General features: G+C 47.2%; 1 protein-coding gene across 2 annotated transcripts in view; it reads left to right on the forward strand.

The window, feature by feature from the left end:
• The first annotated feature begins 15,473 nt into the window (after positions 1 to 15,473).
• Positions 15,474 to 24,531, forward strand: part of LHFPL4 (LHFPL tetraspan subfamily member 4) — a 30,710-nt gene continuing 21,652 nt past the window's right edge. Inside the window, exons 1-2 of one of the 2 annotated variants that reach the window (XM_084765606.1) lie at positions 15,474 to 15,689; positions 16,157 to 17,096. In XM_084765606.1, the coding sequence (XP_084621732.1) occupies positions 16,691 to 17,096 (406 nt within the window). In that variant the 5' untranslated portion in view covers positions 15,474 to 15,689; positions 16,157 to 16,690. The remainder of the gene's footprint in view (positions 15,690 to 16,156; positions 17,097 to 24,531) is intronic. The other variant, XM_084765605.1, reaches the window with a different exon arrangement.

The raw sequence follows: 24,531 nt of genomic DNA on the forward strand, positions 1-24,531 counted from the left end.
ACCTAAGGACTTGGCCAAACAGAAGCGTTAGCAGGGGTGGAGGACAAGGTTGATGGATGCTGCATTCACGCAACAATAAGGGGAAAACAGGGCTGGAGAGATGACTCAGAGGTTAAGAGCACTGACTGCACTTCCAGAGGTCCTGAGTTCAAGTCCCAACAGCCACATGGTAGCTCACAACCATCTATCATGTGATCTGATGCCCTCTTCTGGCCTGCAGGTGTACATGCAGGCAGAGCACTGTTTCCATAATAATAAGCAAACAAATCTTTAATATGGAGGAAACAAAATACAACAAGTATGGGGCTGGAGAGGAGCTCAGCAATGGAGAGCACTTGCTGCCTGTCAGAGAGTTTTATTGCTGTGAAGAGACGCCATGACCAAAGCAACTCTTGGTTTTTGTTCTGTTTTGTTTTGATTTTTGGTATTTCTAGACAGGGTTTCTCTGTGTAGCCTTGACTGTCCTGGAATCACTCTGTAGACCAGGCTAGCCTCAAACTCACAGCGATCTGCCTGCCTCTGCCTCCCAAGGGCTGGGATTAAAGGTGTGTGCCACCACTGCCTGGCCCAGGGCAACTCTTATGAAAGAAAACATTTAACTGGGGCTGGCTTACAGTTTCAGAGGCTCAGTCCATTGTCATCATGAAGGGAAGCATGGCAGCACATAGTGCACATAGCACATGGCAGCATGGTGCTGGAGAAGGAGCTCAGAGTCTATATCTTGATCTGGAGGGGCCTGAAAGGAGTGAGGAGGGAATATACTCAAAACACATAGTATGGATGTGTGCAATTCTCAAACAAATTAATAAAAATATTTTAAAGATTTATTTTTTATGTAATTTATACATATGAGTGTTCTACTTGTATGTGTGCTTGCATGGCAGAAGAGAACATCAGATCACATTATAGACAGTTGTGAACCATCATGTGGTTGCTGGGAATTGAACTCAAGATGTCTGGAAGAGCAGCCAGCGCTCTTAACCACTGAGCCATTTCTCCAACAATAATTTTTTTTTCCAAACAGGGGTTCTCTATGTAGCCCAGGCTGTCCTGGACTCTCTTTGTAGACTAGGCTAGCCTTGAACTCACAGAGATCTGCCTGCATGACCCATGGAGTTTGTCACAGGAATGCATAGGGGGTTCAGTGTTTGAAATACAACCAGTGTAACTCATCATAGCTTGTAGAGGAGTTTCAATCCAGCAACATGGCTGCTCTGATCACATCCAAAGACCTTCTAGGTCTGTGTATCCAGCTGGAATGCAGGCATACCTTTAATACATACCTTTAATCCTAAGCAATGAAGGTAAATTTAGTTTATAGAAGGAAACACTCATGTTTGAAACTGATGTCTAATTGAGGGGTAGACAAAACGACAAATAAGAGGAAGATTTGAGAGAATAGGATATGCCCAGCTCTCATGAGAACAGTGAGGAAAGAGAAGCTACTTGGGAGAGCTGCAGAAAGAGAGTTGCAGGGAAATTTTACCAGGAAAGCTGTGCAGAGACAGGCTGTAGAGAAAGAGCAACCTAGACACAGGTGAAGACAGAAGGAGCCAGAAGCTTAGAGCGAGCCAGAAGCCAAAGTTAGTGTCAGGCCAAGCAGAGTAACTCAGTAAGAAGCAGAGAGAAGTCAGTTTGAATCAGTCAGCTTGAAGAAGTTTTGAGCCAGAACAGCTGAGTTTAACCAGCCAGCGAGAGTTCAGAAAGAGGTAGAAAGGGCGAGTTTATTTAGCAGTTAAATCTCAGAGGCTGAAAACACTCTAGTCCTAGATTAGAAGCATCCAGGACCAGCCAAGGTTAGCAGACAGAGGTAGTACACACCCTCTTGGTTTTTGTTGTTGTTGTTGTTTTGTTGTTTTGCTTGGTTTGGTTTGGTTTTGGTTTTTTGAGACAGATTTTCTCTGTGTAGCCTTGGCTGTCCTGGACTCCCTTTGTAGACCAGGCTGGCCTCAAACTCATAAAGATCTACCTGCCTCTGTCTCCCGAGTGCTGGGATTAAAGGTATGTGCCACCACGCCCAGGGTTTTGTTCTGTTTTTTTTTTTTTTTCCAAGACAAGGTTTCTCTATGTATCCCTGGCCAGGCTGGAATTTACTCTGTAGACTAGGCTGGCCTTGAACTAACAGAGATCCACCTTCTTCTACCTCCTGAGTGCTGGGATTATAGACGCGGGCCAACACCACATGGCTGTGCTGTTGGTTTTTGAGACAAGATTTTGCTTTGTTTTGTTTTGGTTGGTTTGGTTTTTCAAGACAGGGTTTCTCTGTTACAGAGCCCTGACTGTCCTGGACTCCTTGCTTTTTAGACCAGTCTGGCCTTGAACTCTGAGATCCACCTGCCTGTGCCTCTCAAGGACCGGGATTAATGATATGTACCACCACCCCAGCTTACCTTTACCACTGTTAATCAACATTGTAATAGAACATTTAAATATCTCCCTGGGGGCCAGCAAGATGGCTCAATGGGTAAAGGAGTTTGCTGTATAAGCCTGAGGACCTGAGTTCAATCCCAGGAAACCATGTAAAGATGGAAGTACAGAATAGACTTCCCAAGGTTGTCCTTTGACATCTACACATGTGCTGTGATGTGCAAACTTGCCTACACACACACACACACACACACACACACACACACACACACCACATAATCCTAGCACTCAAGACTCAGGGCAGGAGGATATTGGGTGTGAGAGCTACCTAGGTTACACAGCAAATCCCTGCCTTAAATAAACCAAACAAAACAAATTATTAATAATACTAATTAAAAACCCTCTCCAAGCCTCTCCAAAACAAAACAAAGCCCTCAAATTTGAAATAATGTACCCGAACCATACTAGGTTTAATAAATAATTTTACAAGGTCACAGGATACACAGCCAATTTAAAACAATTTATTTCACTGCTATCGATGCACACTTGGAAATCACAATGCAAAATGCAGTACCGCTTACAACAGTACAAAACAAAACCATGAAATAATAGTGACTGTGACAAACGCCAGCCAGGCTGGTGTCTGCAAGAACAAAACACTCACTAACCAAAAAAATCAAAGCAAAGGGAGGCAGACAGCTTAGGGATTAGAAGACTCCCCAGGCCTGGTGGTGCACACCTGTGATCCCAGCACTCGGGAGGCAGAGGCAGACAATCTCTGTGAGTTCAAGGCCAGCCTGGTCTACAAAGTGAGTTCAGGACAGCCAAGGCTACCCGGAGAAACCCTGTCTCAAAAAATCGGAAACCAAAACCAAACCGAACCGAAAGATTAGAAGACTCAGTATAGTCAAGGTCTGCACTCCCCCTGAGTTCGATCTAGAGATTAAATACAACACATTCAAGATCCATCCACTAGGAATTCAGGAAGAATTGACTTACAACAATTCTGTAGGAAAGGGTGCTAGAACGATCAACATGGCTTTACACTGTTTTGTTCCGCTTGTTTGGTTTGTTGTTTTGTTTCGTTTTTGTTTTTCGAGACAGGATTTCCCTGTGGAGCCTCGTTTGTTTGTTTTTCTTTTCTTTTTTTTAATATTTATTTATCATTATGTATACAGTACTCTGCCTGCATGTACACCTGCAGGCCAGAAGAGGGTGTCAGATCACATTATAGATGGTTGTGAGCCACCATGTGGTTGCTGGGAATTGAACTCAGGACCTCTGGAAGAGCAGTCAGTGCTCTTAACCTCTGAGCCATCTCTCCAGCCCTCCCTGTGTAGCCTTGGCTGTCCTGGACTCACTTTGTAGACCAGGCTGGCCTCAAACTCACAGAGCTTCCGCCTGCCTCTGCCTCCCTGAGTGCTGGGATTACAGTGCAGAGACAAAACTAATGCCATGTTTTATATGTAATGTATATTCTGCAACTAATGCCGTGGTCTGTAAATGTGCTGTGAGAACTTGTCCTCCAGGTGACCTCATTTTTTCCTGTGTTCCGGGAATGACCACGTAACTGCCGTGAACTAGACCTGCCAGCCGTCTCCAGAAACTCCACCAGAGCGATTAGATACAATTAACTCCCAATGATCCTCTGAGATAAAATGACTTCCCTGGAGATTCAGCCTTCTGGACCCAACCTGCCTAAGCTGACATTCCTGTGACCCACAACCCTAGCTTATATTTTTCCCCTTATAAACCCATTACCCTTGAAGCTCTGGTGTCACTCTCCTATCCTGCTGTGTCAGGAAGGATTGTGACCCGAAGCTTCAGCCCATAATGTAGGACCCTGTGTATGTTACATCGGTATGGAATCCTGGTGGTCTTTTTTTGGGGGGTGTCGTGATCTAGTACCAGTATTACAACAGGTGTGCCCCACCAAGACTGGCTGGCTTTAACATTTTTTATTATGTTTTTTTAAAAGTGTGTGTGTGTGTGTGTGTGTGTGTGTGTGTGTGTGTGTGTACTCATAGCATCCACGGAGAAGTCAGAAGACACCTTCTGGGAGTCAGTTCTTTACAGTACGGGCCTTGGGGATTGCTCTCAGGCTGGCAGGCCTGGCTGCAAGAACCTTAACCCGTATCTCTGGCCTCCAAAATAAGTTTTAATAGGAATAGATATGGAGGAGTCAGGCTACCTGATATCAAGTCTTCCTGCAAAGCTACACTGCTCAAGGGAAAGGGATGCTGGGAGAGCAATGTGTACGTTCCAAGTGAGGTGAGGTGGCACATGGCTGTACTCCCAGCACAGCAGAGGCAGACCCAAAGAGATCCCTACAAGTGTGAGGCCGGTCTGGTCTACACACCACGTTCAGCCAGACAGGACTGCATGGTGAGACTCTGTCAGAAACAGATAAATTGATGAATTGTGCTGTATAAACTACTATAAGAACAAAAAAACAAATGAATTCAGTGTGTATTATAGAGGCTTAGTGTACAGAGTAAAACAAAATTTCTAGAAGAAAGTGTAGAAGAGAATGTGGCAACATGGATCAGGCAAAGTTTTCTTAAATATTGAGCCAGGATGCAAAGACAGGGAAAAACTAAGCAGGCATGGGAGGGAAAGATGCCGTTCACCCTGGGATTAAATGTGCCTCTCCTGGTGGCAGAGATCCAAGAAGCTATAGCACATCTGAGAATCAGAGCAGTAGGGTCTGTTTTCCTAAAGACATCTCTAACAGGAGTGTTCAGGACAGTTGAGCTGTGTGCTTGCTTAGAGCCAGGGTATTTGTGCCCTGGAGCTCAGCTCAGCTTTCCTCTCATCCCTGACTGTGGACGGTGTGCCTCGTGTAACTGCTGCACAATTTCTCTACAGAGGGGAATTCTCTAAGAAGAATGCGTGAGCCAGATCACCTGCTTATACTTACTCTAAAGTTTTACTTGAAGTTTAATAATTTGTTTAATATTTAAACCTTGTTGAATAGTACATCCTCTGATCAGTGTAAATATAAAGCCACAAAATCATAAATATAAATATGTATGCATATATGTTATCCATTGTAAAGATACTTTTGTATGACTCTGTCTTGAGAAGTCCCACCTTCATATCTTGGACTACAAAAGAAACCCTGTCTTGAAAAACCAAAAAATAAAATAAAATAAAATAAACACCGGTAATAATAATAAATAATAATAAAATATGCCAGGCATAGTGGTAAGGCTACACAGAGAAGCCCTGTCTCAAAATGAAAAACAAAATAAAATAAAAGACAAAACACTATGGGCCATAAAGATGGCTCAGCACCTAAAGGCACTTGCTACCAAGCCTGATGGCCTGAAGCCAACCTTTGGTACCCACACGGTGAAAGGAAAGAACCACCTCCTGGCAGTTCTCTTTTGGCCTCCACACGATACACCACATCACATACACATACCCACCTCCTACAAATAAATAAATGTAATTAAAAGAAAAAAGACAGAACACACCAAAAGGCAAAGCCAAGTAAATGGCTGCCTAGGGCTCGAGGTGGGATGAAGATCCAACATGAAAGGAGCAGCAGGGAATTCTGGGAGCCGTGGAGCTGCTCTGGGGCTATGGTGGTGGTTACACAACTGCATGCTTTATGCCAGTGCTAAAACATGTGTGTGTTAGGTACCTAACTCTCAATAATAGACCTGACTTTAAAATATTACCCTTAGAGAGCTTCAGATAGAAACTCAACTAAAAGTACACAAATACCTGTAACAATGAAATATTATGGCTCTAAGCTAAAACATTCTCCACTCTGTTTCTGTGTAGGTGGAGTACAGACAGCCCCGTTTATTTGAGCCATTTTGCATGTTTAAAAATGTAAGAGTAAACAATAGAGGGTAGAGATAAAATACAGGCATCTCTTGCTTACCGCCACCAATCTGCTATAGAAATCAAAACAGAAGGGAATCAGGTTCCCATTGTCTCAGTGTTTGAGACAGGCTCTCCTGTAGTTCAGGCTGGCCTCGAATTCTCAATGTAGCTGAGGCTGGCCTTGAACTTCTGATCGTCTTCCCAAGTGCTGTGATTATAGCTGTGTTTGACCGTGCGTGGCTAGCTCTCATCATCTTTGTTGTTGTTTTGTTTGAGACAGGTTCTTTCTCTATAGCCAAGGCTGTCAGGAAGCACCGTGGCCAGCTTTAATCCATAGCCTTTTAAGAAAAACGACAAAATGAAACACATTAACACCAAAAACCAATTTTCTAAGACAGGAACAAAATATAATTCGGTATCAGTATGTACATGACAATTTAGAGTGTTAAGATGAATTGATTGATGTTTTAGACATACGATCTCCCATAGCCCTGGGTGGCATCAAATTCACTATTCAGGAGTTCAAGACCAAATTCAAGGGTGGTCTTGAACTCCTGAACTTTCTCCCTCCATCTCCCAAGTGCTATTCATACTAAAAAAACAAAAAAAAAATTAAAAGGTGAATCTACTTCTTAACTCAAAACAGTTTGGTAGTGGCATAGGATGGACATAGAGACCAAAGCAGGTAGGTCCTGAGGTTGGGATTCAGGGCCCTACTGTACATTGGGCAACAGGTTCCTCCTAGGGTTCAAACTCCCATCTTACAGGAAGCTCCTAGAACAGGAACATAAACAACATAAAAGAACTCCAGGAAGTCCCTGAAACTTATGAGGTTCACTAGGCCCCTCTCTGCCAGAATAAACAAGCAAGCAAACAAAAAATACTTAGTCCCTCTCATATGAAAGGGAGCTGAGCTGCAAAGACTCTCAGACAGCCTGGGGTGCAGAAACCTTGCAGACTCTGAAACCCTAACGGCTGCTTGAAGAGCAGAATCCAGCTGAGCTGCCGGGAAGAGGTTTAGACCAACTGGGGCACCCAAAAAGGACACTCTCCAACCTGTTGAGCTGCCTGCAGTGTGCTCTATGCTTCCCAGCTTTGTGAGCTGTGTCACCCATGCTACAGTGGGCTTTGGTCATGCAGCTGTCTTTGTGTCATTTCTGCTTCTGTAAGTAACCCCTCACTCATGTTCCTGTAAGCAAGCCCAATCAAATTCACTGGCTCATCAGGCTGGACTTTGGTGGCATCTGTACTTTGGTCTCTAGTGGGCTCCCTCTCTGGGGTGAGTAGACATTTGTCTTGTATCTCCCCAGGAAATGTGTTGTAACCACTCCACCTCTAAGTTATGGCCTCATTCCTTTATATATTTTGTTTGTTTTTTTGAGGCAGGGGCTCTCCATGTAGCCTGGTTGGCCTGAAACTCACTATATATTCCAAGCTGACTTTAACTCACAGAGACTCACCCGCCTCTGCCTCTTGAGTACTGAGATAAAAGACTTGTGCCAGACTTTTAGACAAAAATCTTGCCAAGTTGCCCAGGCTGGTCTTGAACTTGTGATCCTCTTGTCTCAGCTTCCTGAGTGGCCAGTCTGCATGGCGCAGCAGGCCTAGTGGGTCACCTGACTTGCAGCAAGGTGCCAAAACCACTAGGGAAAGGAAAGTCTTGCTTTAAAGTTGTTAGAAAACCTAGATCTCTGTTTGAAAGGATGAAGCTGAGTGAACTGTTGCGTCCCACTATTCTTCTATTTATTTTGATCTTAAGCCAAAAGGCCAGGGAGTGATTGTTGCTTATTTTTTTTTTGATGGTGATTTTAAAAAAAGATTTGTTTTCATTTTTATTTTGACTATATTATTTTATCTAATCTTGAAACGGTATGTTTAGGGGTGCTGGGAGATGTAGCTCAAGGCCTCGCATATGCTTAGCAAGTGTCCTGCCACTGGCTGCATACCTGGCCTGATAGTAGACTAGCTTTCATATGAAGTGTGTGTGTGTGGTGTGTGTGTGTGACCTCAGAGGCCATAAGAGGACATCAGATCCCCTGGAGCTGGAATTCCAGGCAAGCTGCCATCTGTGGGTGCTGGGAACTCAATTTGGATCCTCCGTGTCTTAGTTAAGGTTATTGTTGTGATAAAACGCTATGACCAAAAGCAACTTGGGAAGGAGAAGGTTGATTTGACTTACTCTACCACATTACTGTTCATCAATGGGGTGGTTTTAACAAGAATATCCCTCATAGGCCCATGCTTGGTCACCAGGGAGTGGAACTATTTCAAAGGATTAGAAGGATTAGGAGGTGTGGTTTGAGGAAGTGTGTCATTGTGGGTGGGCTTTGAGGTTTCAAAAGCCTGTGACAAACCCAGAGTGTCTCTGTCTCTCTGCCTATGGATCAAAATATAGCTCTTAGCTACTGCTCCGCTGCTTGCCTGACTGCTACCCACCATAACGACAGTAGGCTTATCTCTGAAACTGTAAGCAAGCCTCCAATTAAATGTTTTCTTTTATAAGAGTTGCCTTGGTCATGGTGTCTCTTCAGCAGTAAAACAGTGACTAAGACTACCATTGAAGGAAGTCAGGACAGGAATTCAAGTGGGACAGGAACCTGAAGGCAGGAGTTGATACAGAGGCCTTGGAAAAGTGCTGCTTACTGGCTTGCTCCTTACGGTGTGCTCAGTCTGCTTTCTTAATTTCTTTGTTTGTTTGTTTGCTTGCTTTTTTGAGACACGGTTTCTCTGTGTAGCCTTGGCTGTCCTGGACTCACTTTGTAGACCAGGCTGGCCTCAAACTCACAGCGATCCGACTGCCTCTGCCTCCCAAGTGCTGGGATTAAAGGCGCATGCCACCACAAACGGCTTCAGTTTGCTTTCTTATCTAACGCAGGATCACCAGGCTAGGGATGGCACCACCCACTATGGGCTAAGCCCTCCCACATCAATCACTAATTAAGGAAATGCCCTACAGAGGCAGGCAGAACTCTGTGAGTTCAAGGTCAGCCAGGTTACAAACTGAGTCCAGGACAGCAAGGGCTACAAGAGAAACTCTGTCTCAAAAAAATAAAACAAAACAAAATTGCCCTACAGGCTGACCCTCAGCCTGATCTCATAGAGACTTTTTTTTCCTGTGAAGGATCCCTCCTCTCCGATGACTCTAGCTTGTGTGTCAAGTTAACATAAACGTAGCCAGCACACTCTGCTATAGCAGTGCATACCCTTCACCACAAAGCCGCCTCTTCTGCCTCTGGCTGATTTTATTTCATAAATGTATGTGATGGTTTGAGTGATAATGGCTCCCATAGGCTCATATGTTTGAATGCTTGGTTAGTGAAACGGTTCGGGAAGGATTATGGGATGTGGCATTATTGGAGAAGGTGTGGCCTTTTGGAGAAGGTGTGTCAGTGGACGTGTGCTTCGAGGTTTAAAACACCCATGCCAGGCCCAGTGTCTCCTCTGTCTCTCTCTGTCTCTGTCTCTGTCTCTGTCTCTCCCTCTCTCTCTCTTTCCTACATGCCATCCCCTCCCTCTGCCTGCTGCCTGCAGATCAGGCTGGAAAGCTCAGCTCCTGCTGCAGCACCATGCCTGTCTGCTTCCTGCCATGTTGATCACTGAGCTCTCTAAATTGTTTTTTTTGTTTGTTTGTTTGTTTGTTTGGTTTTGGTTTTGGTTTTTCGAGACAAGGTCTCTCTGTGTAGCCTTGGCTGTCCTGGACTCCCTTTGTAGACCAGGCTGGCCTCAAACTCACAGCGATCTGTCTGCCTCTGCCCAATCCCCTCTCCCCCACCCCCCATCCCCCCAAGTGCTGGGATTAAAGGCATGCACCACCACGCCCGGCTAAGGGGGATTTATTATATTGGTTTACTGTCTGGACAGTTAATCAATGGCTGCCTTCACCAGAGAGGGTGACATCACAGTAGCTGTCAGTCCTTGAGATTGGATGCTGGCATCTCCAGACTGGTGCTGATGGTGAGGATTACTGGAGAGCCACTGGTGTTCAGTTCACATAGGAAGGTCGAAGAAGCTGGGTAGTAATGGCAGCAGCGGCAGCAGCAGGGTAGATGATTTCTATAGCAATGAAAAAAATCAAGTAGGCAAAAAGCAAGCACGCTTCTTCCTCTGGCTTCATCATCTAAGGCTGGCGCCAAAAGGTGCTGTCCACATTAGGACAGGTCATCCCACTTCAAGTGACTTGGTCAAGCAAAGTCCTTACAGGTTCCACAGACTTGTCTCTCTTAGTCAATTCCAGACATAATCAAGCTGAGAAGCAAGACTAACAATCACAGTGGACAAACAAAAGATCCCTCCACCTCCTGTTTTTCTTTCTCTCTTCTTATTTGTTTGCTTTGAGACAAAGTCTTGCTATGTGGCTCAGGCTGGCTTCAAACACAGCTATCCTCCTGCCTCAATCTCCCAATACTGAGATCATAGGTGTGCACCACCATCTAAGGCAGAAAATGTTCAATAATAATTTATATCATAGTCTTTTCCAGTCACTTTTTAGGTCTTTTTATTTGCCTGTGTATATTTATTTATTTTTGAGATAGGGTCTCACCATGTAGTTCCAACCCCATTGCCTGGAACTTACTATGTAGACCAAGCTGATCTTAAACTAATAGACTATCTGCCTGTTTCTGTCTCCCATGTGCTGGGATTAAAGGCATGTGCCACCACATCCAGCCACTTTTTTGCAGTTGATTGGGTTTTCCTGGGATCTCTCTGCTTAGCCTGTTGTTGGCTGCTTTTTTTTGCTGTGTCACCATGCATGTATTTTGGTCTAAGACAGTGTTTCTCAACCTATGGGTCATGACCCCTTTGGGGGTTGTTTAATGACCCTTTTACAGGGGTCACCTAGGACCATCGGCATATCAGATATTTACATTATGATTTGTAACAGTAGCAAAATTATAGTTATGAAGTAGCAATGAAAATAATTTTATGGCTGGAGGTCAGCCCAACATGAGGAACTGTGGTAAAGGGGTCGCAGTGTTAGAAGGTTGAGGACCACTGGGCTAAGTTCTGTCTGTGCTATGACTTCTTGTACGGATGTCAGCCATCAGACATCCACACATTGCAGCTCATTGTACCTTGTCTCTTCAAGTCCTGCCTTCAAATTCACTTGTCACTCTATGTCAAGGGGCCATTGTAGACATTAAATGGGACCATATATGCACAGGATGGGGGACCTAGACCAGGTTACAGGTTACAGGTGTTTCCTGGCTAAGACATCAACCGGGTGAACCTAGGGATCTTGTGTTCTAGGTACTGCACCAGCATCATCCTTGCCTTAGGGTCTCTTGCCTTGAGTTTTTTCCTCATTCCCTTTCTTGGTGTGTGTGTGTGTGTGTGTGTGTGTGTGTGTGTGTGTGTGTGTGTGTGTGTTTGAAAGAGCCTGCATGAGAATTTGATGGTCATAATTTAATGTAGACTGTCTTCTTACTCTGCTGTACCCCATCTTTTCTTGAGCTCACTGATCCTGCTTGCCTGGATGTCCAGCAGACCCTAGGGATCTTCCCGCCTCTCTCTCTCTCCAGTGCGGTATACGGCTGAGACTGGTGGGGTCTTTGCTGTTGTTTGTCTGGTTTTGTTTTTGTTTTTGTTAATTGGGTCTGAACTCAGGTCCTCATACCTGCATAGCAAGCACTTGACCAGCTGAGCCATCTCTCTAGTCCCATCCTTTAAAAATTTATTATTATTATTATTATTATTTTTAATTATTATTATTAAGACAAAGTTTCTCTGTGTAACAACACTGGCTGTCCTGAACTCAGAGAGATCCACCAACTCTTGACTTCTGAGTGCTGGGGTTAAAGGCATGTACCACCATGCCTGGTTTTAGTTTTTATTTTTTGAAAGTGTCTCATGGAGTCCAGGTTGAAGCTTGTTATGTAGTTCAGGGTAAACTTGACCTCTTGATCCATCTGCCAGTGCTAAGATTACACACTTATACCCCCATATGTAGTATGCACACTCCTTCCTTCCCTGCTGCTGCTGCCGCTGCCTTCCTCACCTGCCCCCACCCCCGCCTCCCACTTGCCACTGCACAGTAATAAATCTCCTTTGTGTTGAGAATTTGTTGTCTGGGTGTGTCCTGTACTGGCACCCTTCCTTACAGGTGGAACCCAGGGCCTCATGAACACTAAGAAAACACACCATTGAACTAGTCCCCCAGCCTTATACATAGCGAGGCTCTTATTATGTTACTCATGAACTTGTCATCCTCCTGCGCCAGCCCCTGTAGCCATGCACCACCACACTGAGCGTTTTGCTTGCCATTACTATCTTTCCATCATTTTCTGGCCCCCTCCTGGTCCCAACAAGGTGCTCTTCCTGTGAACAGACCTCACATTTCCTTTCCGCAACTGCTCTAAGCTCACCCTTAAAATGGGGCCACATCCTGTCCTGGCTCCTCACAGCTTAGCAAGTGCATCTCCGAGGCTCCTCCTGTATCTCTTCTTCGGAGATGTCACTTATCATTAAAATTTAATGATAATCACTTATATTTATAGCCCTTTCCCATTTACAAAGCTCCTTTCTATCCATTATCTCTTTTAATTCTCCCAGCATCTGTGTGGAGGGAGTGTGGTTTTCTCTACTTTACAAATGAACAAAATAAGACTTTCAAGAGTAGCACCAGAACTTGGGAGCTGAGGCAGGAGGATTGCTACAGTTGGAAGGCCAGCCAGGGCTGCAGAACAAACCCTGACTGAAAACAACAACAACAAGCCTGGGAGGGGCGCACACCTGTAATTCGGAGGCCGGAGGATCCAAGTGAGGTTAAGATCAACCTGGGCTACACATCTCAATCCTCCTCTCACACCCTCCCCTCCCCAGGAAATAGAGTGTTTGTCTTCTGAGCCGCACAGATCATACATGGCAGAGTTTGGCCTCAGATTCTGGTCTTTTGATTCTGTGTAGCTTATGGATTCAGACATTCTTTTATTAAAAAACAAACAACAGACAAAAGCCCATTGAAGCTAGTCAGTGTGTGCCTGCAATCCCAGCACTTGGGAAAGTGGAGGTAGGAGGGTCAGAAGTTTGAAGTCATCCTCAGGTGCATCGTGCGTTCGAAGCCAGCCTGGGTTACAGGAGACCTGGCCTCAGCAAATAACCAAATCGATATCTAAGCTCCTGCTATCTCTTTGGGGGAAGTGCAGATGAATTATTTAGAACTATTTAGGTTGAGAACAACAACTGAAACATAAGAGAGACTGGCTTAAGCAGAAATCAAATTAACTGGCTCACCCCAGGATCAGCTCAGGAGAGGATGAGGCGGATTCTGTGGGGCCCAAGCGCTGTTGTCAATGAGGTGTGGACAGAATGTCACAGAAAGCCTCTGCTCTGCAGATGGAGACCGTGGACCCAGCCCAGCAAGAGCTCTCGGTGGGCCTTCTGCTATCTTTTTGTTCTGAAGGGTCTAGCTTGGCTCAGCAGGCTAGGAAGAGAATAATTTATGACGGAGCGGGGAATAGAGCAAGGAGATTGCTTGGAAAGCGCCCAGAGCGGAAGCATCCCCCACAGGACATGTGGAGAAGCTCTAAGAGGCCGACCCCTCCTGTCTGCTCCCTCCTGTACCTGCCTTTTCCCCAGTGATTCTGGAATTCCACCTATTTCATGTGTCCTCTTGTTTCCAGTGCCTGGTGCTGGAGTGACACACTTCAGGGGCCTCATCCCTGCTTATTAGATGGGTGAATAAGCCCATGACAGGGTAGCTGTCTCCCTCCATGGGCATGGGCATGTCAGTTTTCTTCCTTGGCGTCTCTCCCCATCTGTAGAGCGGGAAGAGTTGCTGTAGGAGATACCTTGCGCTGCCCCTCCCACTCACGGTTCCAGGACGACAGGATCCTGGGCAGGGGGAGAGGAAGGCTTCTTTAAAGAGAGTGGAAAGAGGAACCAAATTCGTGACCCGTATTCTGGTCCTGGGGAAGGTGAATTCACACGGACCAGAGGCCTCAAATCGTGAGATTTCATAGACCCATTTTCCCTTTATAATTTGGAATTCAAATGGCCTGTTTCTTACAAAGACACAAAACAAACAAAAGCCCACCTCACCCTGTCTGTTACCACCATTTCTTTAAAGTTGAAAGCTTTGGTTTGGGATGTTTCTGTTGGTAGAGTACTTTCCTAGCATGTGCACAAACCCTGAGGTTAAGTCTCAGCACTGCACAACCAAGTGTATTGGTGCATGTCTGCAATCTCAGAACTTGCAGATGGAAGCAGGTTTACTGCAAGTTTAAGGCTAGCCTGGTTTGAGTTTTAGGACAGCTAGGACTACACTGTCCCCAAAATGAGGCAGAATTTTACAAAATATATAATCAGAAAAAGAACAGTCCCTTATCCCACTGGAAAAAAAGACCTTTTGAAAATATGTGAGCTTTTGTATATATAGATATGGTTTCAACAAATGGACTCCTGTGTGTGGTCCAGTGTCTGGGATCCTCAAACACGGACTATTTGTACGCGTGCACGCACGCGCACACGCATGTGCATGGACACACATGCTCATGCCCACTTTACAGATGAGGAAACAGGTTTAGAGAGCTCAAATTCAAGGTCACAGTTTGTCTGTGTTCCAAAGGCTAAGAAAAGACATGCGTCAAGCTTCCTCCCCCTGGGAGTGTCTCTGGAGCATTCTTTGGCCTAAGCTTACCAGCCTTAACGTTGAGGCTTTGTTGTTTAGATCTTCACGATGTGCAAACTTCATGACAAGCATCGGTTTGGGCACTGGGGAGGATGTAGAGGAAAAACCAACTTCCCAGACCCTTTCTCTTCTGTTCTTGGTACTCGGCCTGGGTTTTGTTCCCTGGCCTGATCTCCTTGTGCTGTGGGCCAAGGAATCCCCAAGGCTGCCGTGGGGTGTTAACAGTTTAGGAGTTTCCCTCTCCCAGGGGGGTGTTGACAGTTTCCTAGGAGACTCTGAAAACCTTCACCGCCTCCAAGACGCAAAGGCTTTGCGCGGAAGCCGGCTGGAGAGACTAGAGGCATTGTCATAGGTTGTAGGTGGTAAACTGGATCAAAAGATTGAGTGCAGCGCCTATCAATAATCCTTGTTCAGGCCCTTCCCCAATCCCCACGGGCTTTATGGGAAGCCGGAACCCCACAACTTAAGCTGGTAGAAGGGAGTCCCGGCCCACACCCCACTCCAGTCAGGAGGCCTGCAGTCGGGGATGGGGTCGGTGCTGTGGCTCTGACTGAGGGACCTCGGGGTCACCATACCTGACTTTACCTCTCGGTGCCAGAACCTGGGGCTCCCCTTCCTCTCCCCACCCCCCTTCCACTCCATTCTGTTCTTCACGCCCGCGCGGGAGCGCGCCCCGGCTGCGCCGCGCCAGTGCACAGGAGCGCGCGCCTGGGCACGGGAGCGCGTCCCGGGGAGAGCTTGAGCAAGATGGAGGCCGCTCAGAGGACGTCGCCAGGGCCGAGGCAGCCACTGCCTGGAGCCCCGAGCCCCGGCGCGTGAACCCTGCTGGTCCCGGATCAGACGCCCCGACCCGGCCCAGGTTGGTCCTCCCGCATCCCATCTCCGTGGCCTCAGCCTCTGCACGCGTCCGGCCTGGGCGCGGGGCAGCCACCCCCAAGCTCTGGCCCTACCCGGGCCCAGCTGCTCCCTAGAGCCCCAGCAGGGCTCCTGCCTGCTGCCCGCCCCTCCAGGCCCAGACTTCCCGCTGGCCTTGGCCCCCTGTTCCCTTGGCCTGAAAAGCCACTCTCCCAGGCCCTGGCCCGCCAATCCTAGACTACCCCCCACAGCCGACATTCAGCCCCGGCTTCTAAGAAGCAAGAGCCCCCCTCCCCCAAATCCCGCCACAAGTGCAGACCCTGCAGTGCCAGCCCCTGATTCCACGCCAGCCTCATCCCGATACCAACACTTAGCCCTGGTCACCAGCTCCTGCCCCCTGCCTGGCCCTACTGTAACCTTCCTCGTGCCCTCAGTACCACCCCTGACAACCTCTTCTCTTCTTCGTTATAGAGAAGCGTCTATCCGCTTCCAGATCCCCTTCAGACACCCAGACCCAGACCCTCTGCCCCTAATAACACCGCCAACATGCCTTTCCCAGCTCCCTCTATTCGGTGCCTGTTAGTGCTTCAGTATTGATCTCCATCTTTCATTACATCTCCCCACGACCCCCTCTTACCCCAGCACCAGTTCCCAAGCTCCCTCTTGAACTCCCCCACGAGCACTTTCTGGCACCCCCCCCCTACTTTCAGCTCCCATGTCCTCATCCCACCACCCCCCAACTTTCCCATGGCTCCTTTCAGGCCCCCCAATAGGAAGCCTTAGCTAGTCCTTCAAGTCGCCGCCCCAACACTGTCATGACCCCCTCCTAGCTCCCCAGCCAGCCCCCCCAGGTCCCCAGCTCCGCCTCAGGCCCCGCCCTTGCGAGTTCCTTGACTCAGGGCTGCTTCTCCCGTGCGTCCCCAGCTCCCGCCCCGCAGCCGGGTGGTCCATCCCGGGCCGGCGGCCCCCTGCTAGCCGCTGCCGCCGGCCCCGCCCCCGGGCACCATGCTGCCCTCGCAGGAGGCCTCCAAGCTCTACCATGAGCACTACATGCGGAACTCGCGGGCCATCGGCGTGCTGTGGGCCATCTTCACCATCTGCTTCGCCATCATCAACGTGGTGGTCTTCATCCAGCCCTACTGGGTAGGCGACAGCGTGAGCACTCCCAAGCCTGGCTACTTCGGCCTCTTCCACTACTGCGTGGGCAGCGGGCTAGCGGGCCGTGAGCTCACCTGCCGGGGCTCTTTCACCGACTTCAGCACCATCCCGTCCAGCGCCTTCAAGGCGGCCGCCTTCTTCGTGTTGCTTTCCATGGTGCTGATTCTCGGCTGCATCACCTGCTTCGCTCTTTTCTTCTTCTGCAACACCGCCACCGTCTACAAGATCTGCGCCTGGATGCAGCTCTTGGCAGGTAGGGGAGGAGTGGGCGCGGGACCCTCAGCAAAGACTCTAGAGATGGGAGCTCTTTATTGAAAGAGTCGGATCTGTGTTGAGACACTCACTTCGTGGCCAGCCCTGAGCAGCTACTGGGGAGAGCACTCAACAACAGAGAGCCACCTTAAGGCAGGGGACAATCCTTAGAAGTAGTATTTGGGTCTGTCTTCTTGAGGCATAGAATCAATTGATGGGTTAGCATTGTGTTCGTGTTTCACGGATCTCTGTGGGCTTTCTCTGAGGGAATTATTTTTTTTTTCCTGAATGAGGGCTTGCTGTAAATGTGATCAATTTCGGTTATGCGTGTGTGTGTGTGTGTGTGTGTGTGTGTGTGTGTGTGTGTGTGTGTGTGCAGAAATTGGGGACTCAAGAGACTTGGCTTGGACCTTGAACTCACTAGCATTACTGGTCGCTTTGAGGTTTGGTTTCCTCATCTGTAAAATGGTGCAGAGGATGGATAAAAGGGTCTTTGGTAAACTTGAAATCCTGTCCCAAGAATGGGGAGGGTATCTGTGGTGTTGGTATGGGGGAGGTTTTTGTGGGAAGCTTGCAACATAAAGCCTCTGGAGAGAAGATCTCCATCCTTTCAAATGCACCCCTGACCCTTACTCAGGAAGGAGCCTGTGCCACATCCAGTGGTGATGAGTCTCTTGAAATCTCTGAACCGTTTGACTGGGATTGTCATTTCCCCCCTAAGGATCAGGGAAAGGCTTTTTGGGAATGAGAAATGCTGAGACGTTTTCCCCAAGATCCATTAGAGTCCTATGTCCCCGCCCACTCTTCGATCGAAGTCACATTTTGAAAACTCAGCAACCTGGACATGTGCCTAATTGCAGGAAAGGAAAAGAGAGTTGGGCAGGGCAGAGTGGAGCCTAGGGACAGCAGGGTGGGCAAGGAGAAGGTGGAGAGAGTCTAGGGAAAAGTTTGGAGCCTTCCAGGCATGGGAAAGAAAAGAGAAGACCTGACAAGGGTGCATCAGAGAAAGTCCTTTGCAGCAAGCACTTCAGAATATTCAACAAGTGTTCAGCCCTCCAAAAGAGGTCCCCAAAGAAAAGGTGATAAGAACTTGCAGGCAATGCCACTGCAGGAAGTAGAGTGGGTACTTGGCTGCAACCCGGTGTGTAGTCACTTGAACCTTTCCCTTGGGGGAAGCAGTCACCATCTTTTCAAGGAGGAGTGTGATTTTTTTTTCCAAAAGGGCTTGAAGTCACTCAAGGTCAAATGCTAAGAATGCAGTAGTCATCAAATTAAGACTTGACACTTGGACTGAGGGCCAGATGTGAGGTCAATGTCATGAGGCTAGTTTGCTTCCCGAAGAAGACTTTTACAACTGTAGGGAGGAATTCCTGCCCTACTATGGGATGTCCAGGGGCTGGAAAGGGCTGATTGGAGGAAGGTAGTATATATTCAGATGTGAGCATTTTAAAAAATATTTATTTTTATTTTTTAAATTATGTGTATGTATGTGAGGGGTGATGATAAGGCGCTGTCAAAGGCAGCTGAGTGTGGAGTCCAGGCAGTTGAGCATTGAGTCCCATGGAACGGGAGTTACAGGTAGTTGTGAGATGCCCAGGCTAAGTGCTGGGGACTGAACTCTGGCCATCTGTAAGAGCAGCTAGCATTCTTAACCACTGAGTAGTCTCTCCAGCCCTGGGTGTGGACCCATTTTTTTTTATTATTATTATTCAGGGTTTCCCCGTGTAGCCTTGGCTGTCCTGGACTCGCTTTGTAGACCAGGCTGACCTCAAACTCACAGCGATCCACCAGCCTCTGCCTCCCGAGTGCTGGGATTAAAAGCATGCACCACAACAGCCCGGCCATGGGCCCGTCTTAATGGGACTCTTTAAGAACCATCGAAAAGAGCAAAGAAAGAGAAATGAAGGGAACGGTGATATTATTGCACATTTCCCAGTGGCGCCTGGAGGTGATGGTAGAACATTTTCATTGTATTTTCCCTCGAAGGCAGGCTGGAAAGAATATATGTTCAGCTTGAACCCCAGTCCATCAACTTTAATTTGGAGTCTGCGGACGAGTTGCTGACCTCTTAGCCCTCAAATTCACTGTAATCCATGTGGGATTTCATCTTGGGATTTGATGGGCAGTCCAACAGTGAATCACTGAAATTTAGCAATCTTGGAGATCACCACCTTCAAATTCCACCTTCATTCCCCCTGTTTTAGAGAGGTAACTGGCCGCAGACAGGTGAAAGACTTACTCAGACACACCACTAGCATGGGAGGAAATTCAATCTCTGGCCAGGGTGGGGGTTGTTTGTTTGTTTTTTGTTTGTTTGTTTTGCCTCCTGGTCCAGGGAATTTTCCTTTTCCCATAGACTGAGGGGGCAGTTGGTAGAATTGAGAACTTGATTGCATTTTTCTCAGAGATTTCTAAGTTCTCTCGATAAGTTATTGACTCATACCGCTTAATAAAGTGGCACTAGGAAACGGGCTAGCTCTGGACTGCAAGACCTGGGTTAAAAAATGTCTCAACTTACAATATTTTTACTTTTTCATGAGATGTGTGTGTGTGTGTGTGTGTGTGTGTGTGTGGTGTGTACACATGCTCACCCACAGGAGTGTTTATGCTGTGATGCATATATGAAAGTCAGAGGACAATCTGCGGGGTCTGGCTCTCTTCTTCCGTCTCATTGTGCCTCAGATAAAATTTGTGTTTTTAGGATGGTGGCAAGTGCTTTTACCCACTGAGCCATCTTGCCAGCCTCCCTTATCATCTTTTTAGGTTTTTTTTTGTTTTTGTTTTTGTTTTTATTTTTTGAGACAGGGTCTCTCTGTATAGCCTTGGCTGTCCTAGACTCGCTTTGTAGACCAGGCCGGCCTTGAACTCACAGCGATCCGTCTGCCTCTGCCTCCCGAGTGCTGGGATTAAAGGCGTGCGCCACCACGCCCAGCCCCATCTTTTTAGTTTTACTCTCAGTTTTCTCATCTGAGTGTGGGGACTATCAGTTAGTTAGTTGGGAGTGTATATTCCAACCCATATGGCTCCTGCAAACAACTCTTTGACTAAGATCACTCTGCTCAGAAAGGGAGCCACCAGCCATCCTCAGAGTGACAGCACAGAAGCAAAAGCCATGTTTGTCATACAGGAATTAGAGTGCTTGTCACTTGATTTTTACTCCTTTGGACTCCGCTCACCCCCAAAACTTTGAAGAACACCTTTTTAATAGAAGAATTATAGCCTCCCCTCTTTCCTTTTGAGAAGATCTCACTACGTTTTATCCCAGGCTGTCCTGGATCTCACTATGTACACCTGGTTGGCTTCAAACACTCAGAGGCCTGTTGTCTTGCCTCCTAAGTGCTTGGATTAAAGGAACGAGCCACCAATCCTGGCTGTGTTTTGTTTTTATGGCTCACCTGTTCTGCGATCATCCTGTGCACCATGCTACAATGCTGGGTGTCTTTGTCCCTGTTCTATTGCTGTGAAAAGACATCATGATCAAGGCAACTCTTATTAAAGAAAGCGTTTAGTTGGGGCAGGCTTACAGTTTCAGAAGAGAGTCCACTATCATCAAGGAGGGGAGCATGGTGCCAGACACGGCAGGCGTGGTGCTGGAGAGGTAGTTGAGAGCTGTATCCCAGTTTGTAGGCTGAAGGAGAGACAGTGAGCCTGTCATGGGCTTTTGAAACCTCAAAGCCCACCTCCAGAGACACACTCCCCACCCCCACCCCCCAACAAGGCCACGTATCCTAATCCTTCTAATCCTTTGAAATAGCATCACACCCTGGACTAAACATTCAAATACGTGAGCCTATGGAGGGGTCATTTTTATTCAAACTACCACAGTGGGCTACCCAGGCCAGCCCTGACTGTGTTAGTGTTGCATTAATGAATGAAAACTCAGACTTCCTCTTGGATTAGCTGGACCTGTCTGCAGTCTGTTGTGTGTGTCTGATCTGTCTGTCCCTGTTCCTTATGTCTGTCCCGCATCTCTCTGTGTGCTTGAATCTGTGACTGTGTGTGTTCCTCACAAAGGGCATTGCTTTGTATTTATTGAACAGCTCGGAAACATGGTATAGGAAAGAGGTGAGAAAGTCTCTACAGAAATCTCAACAGAGTTTTAGAAGGGAAAAAGTTGGTTTACTGATACCAGCTGCTTGAGCATAGCACTGAGCACTGCAAACAGATGTTATCAGCCTATATCCACATGTGGCTTCCGATATTTATGAGATATTTATTATATAGGTCGCCTTCAACCTGTGGGCTGCATTCAGCAAGTGATTACCACAACACATACATATATGCATCAAAGTATACATACATACATACATACATACATACATACATACATACATACATTATTCTGGGTCAGAAGCATATAAGAGTACACAGTTTATGACTAAAGCTATGTATTAGTTTAGGTTAGAGGAGCTAATTGCATGGGAAATCCAAGACATAGTAAGGTTAGTTACATGGTTCTCTTATAGGCAGTGTAATCATATTCCTGAGCACACAGTAGGGCAGCAGGTTAGGTACATAATCATAAATAATTTCAAGGCATATTATTAACTTAGCTGCAGGATCCAGATAAACTTTGGTCCCTTTGGAGTCCAGAGACATTTTCAGAAAGATGTACCAATCTATCCAGCCTCATTGATCTTAAGCCTATGGAGTGCAGTCCCTGCTCTCAGAAAGCTTACTGTCTACCCGGGTCCCGACATTGTCAGCTGCCCCGGAGGGATGGGCGACAGAAACTCGGCTCATAGTGTCCGTTGTAAATAAGATGAAGTAAAGAGCATTGGGTTTCTTGTCTCATATGATTTGAAAGTCAGGAGTTTCTGGCTTGAGGGTGGAGCCAGATGCTTAGGTGACATCTGAGGCATCCTCCTCTGTGTCTCCTGTGCTGGTTCATTTTAAAGCCCACTACTTCTTCTTTTTAATTTTTAATTTAAATTTTATTTTATATGCATTGGTGTTTTACCTGCATATTATGTCTGTGTGAGGGTGTCAGATCCCCTGGAGTTAAAGATAGCTAGGAGCTGTCATGTGAGTGTTAGGAATTGAACCTGGGTCCTCTGAAAAAGTACCCAGTGATTTTAACTGTTGAGCCATCTCACCAGCCAGCCCCTAGCCCACTACCTCTTACAGGTAGGAAATTAAGTTACTAATAGCTCCAACTTTACATAGCTTAAGCTCAGCTCATATGGAGAATGAATGCCAGCAGGCAGGTGTGGTGGCACACATCTTTAATCCCAGCACCCGGGGAGCAGAGGCAGAAACAACGGCTGTAGGAGCTCTGTGAGTTCATGAGTTCAAGGCCAGCCTGGTCCACACAGTGAGTTTTAGGAGAGCCAGAGCTATGTAGAGAAACCTTGTCTCAAAAAGCAAAAATTGAAAACAAAACAAAACAAAACAAAAAAACAAAACCAGAAAGAATGATGCCAGCCAAATTCCCAGGGCTGAATCCTATCAGCCCAGCTTCTGCCAGGTAGCAGCTGCCTCCTAATGAATCGTGGTGACTTTGTCTAAGATCCACATGTGCCCATCTGTGCAACATACACCACATGGACCAACAGCGAGAAAGGCGAGTCCTGACAGAGATGACCACAGACAGGTGTCCCCAAGCCCCTGTGGACTCTGATATGTTGTAGATACACAGCCAAGGCTGGCTATGGCTTAGCTGGGAATCGAGGCTGGAGATGGTAGTGTTGGCAGGTGGGGGGTGTGGGCGAGTGCAATCTGAACAGAGAGGAAAGCCATGCGGGGAGAGGCATATCTGACTTGAGCAGCAGGAGATTCGGGGTGGACTGATGAGAGCCCCAGAGTGCTGGGCCGGGGATTCGGACTTCAATCAGTGAGCTGTTAGATGTTACCGTGATTGCTACAACTGCTAACAATGGGTTAGTGGTGGCCCAGGCCTCCAGTTCCAGAAGAAAGTCAGCCTCATCCTCATAGTGAGTTAGACACCAACATGGGCTACACGAGACCCTGTGTCCAAAAGAAAACTGCTAGGATATTCTGAGACTTCACCCTACACTAGACCACGTGCTAAAAAGCCATTTGTCCCAAGTCATAGAGGTGCTGGGTCGTGGAGCCACTATTGTGACTCAGTCCCCGTAGCACCTGAAGTCAGAGGACAACTCTGTGAAGCCAGTTCCTCTTCAACCCTCCTCTGGAGACCGGCCTTGGCCCGGCAGGCTTTGGGGCAAGCTCTTTTCATTTTGGAGTAGTCTCATCGGCCAGTTTCTGTGCTAGATGGTTTCACTCTGTGTCGCCCCATCCTTTTTTCTGTAACAATGACCTGTCCAACTTTACACCTCCAGTACAAAGGGAAAGCTGAGTCTGTGTGAGTATTAGTGACTCCAGAACCTTCTGTTGCTGAACTGGAACAAGGGAAATGAATTTGGGTTAGAGCTCTGAAGTCAGAAGTGGGACTGAAGATAGCAGCAGGAGCCAGAGAGGAGACCCCAAGCCGGGGGTGGGGGTGGGGGCAGGGGGTGGGGATGGGGAGAGCGCACCAATATGTTCCAGCTATGCAGTCTTAAACAAGAGGGTTTGCCTCACTCTGAATCTGTTTCCTCATCGGCAAAATAGAGTGATTATTGTACCTGCATCCAAGGATGAGAGAAAGGGGTGGAGTGGTGGTTTTTTAATGTGGCTCCCAGTGTGCAGTCGGCTCTTGAGACAGTCTGAGGGAAGCCATTTATGAAGACTCTGATGCTGAGTTTGAACTTGCCACGATGACCTCAGGCCTTGAGAAGTCTTCCTTTGGCTGTCAGCAGAAAGGGGAAGCTACTGGCCAGCCTAGCTCCCTCATGCATGAAGGAGGATGCCCAGGGGTGGGAACCTAGGCATCTCTTCTGTCTCCAGGAGGAAGGTGAGCCTGGCCCAGCTTCATCTGGTGTGCGGACACTGGCAGGGGAAGTGCAAGCAGAGTGCTAGCTAGTGCCAGAGGTGAGAAGCTTCTAGCTGTGTCTATCCCCAGGGTCCCAGGCTCTGGGATCAGAGGTCCCGAGAGTTGCCATTAACAGAAACTCAGGACATGCACTTGTGTCCCTTACCATGTCCTAGGACTTTGGCTCAGGTTGCCTTTGGAAGTGAATGGTTTAATTATTTAGGTAGGATCTTGCTATGCAGCCCAAGTTATTGTTTAGTTTGCAGTGATCCTCCTGCCTCAGTTCTCTAGTGGTGGGAATACAGTCCTCTCTGGGTCTACTTTTAGGTTTTATTCATACAGTAAAATTTAGTTATTTAGCGCGTGGTGGCGCACGCCTTTAATCCCAGCACTCGAGAGGCAGAGGCAGGTAGGTCGCTGTGAGTTCGAGGCCAGCCTGGTCTACAAAGCGAGTCCAGGACAGCCAAGGCTACACAGAAAGACCCTGTCACAAAAAAAAAAAAAATTAGTTGTTCAGTTACATTGAATATACTGATACATAAAATTTAACAATGTTTAGTTA

This window comes from Acomys minous (assembly GCF_964271855.1).
Source record: "Acomys minous genome assembly, chromosome: 17".
Taxonomy (NCBI): Eukaryota; Metazoa; Chordata; class Mammalia; order Rodentia; family Muridae; genus Acomys; species Acomys minous.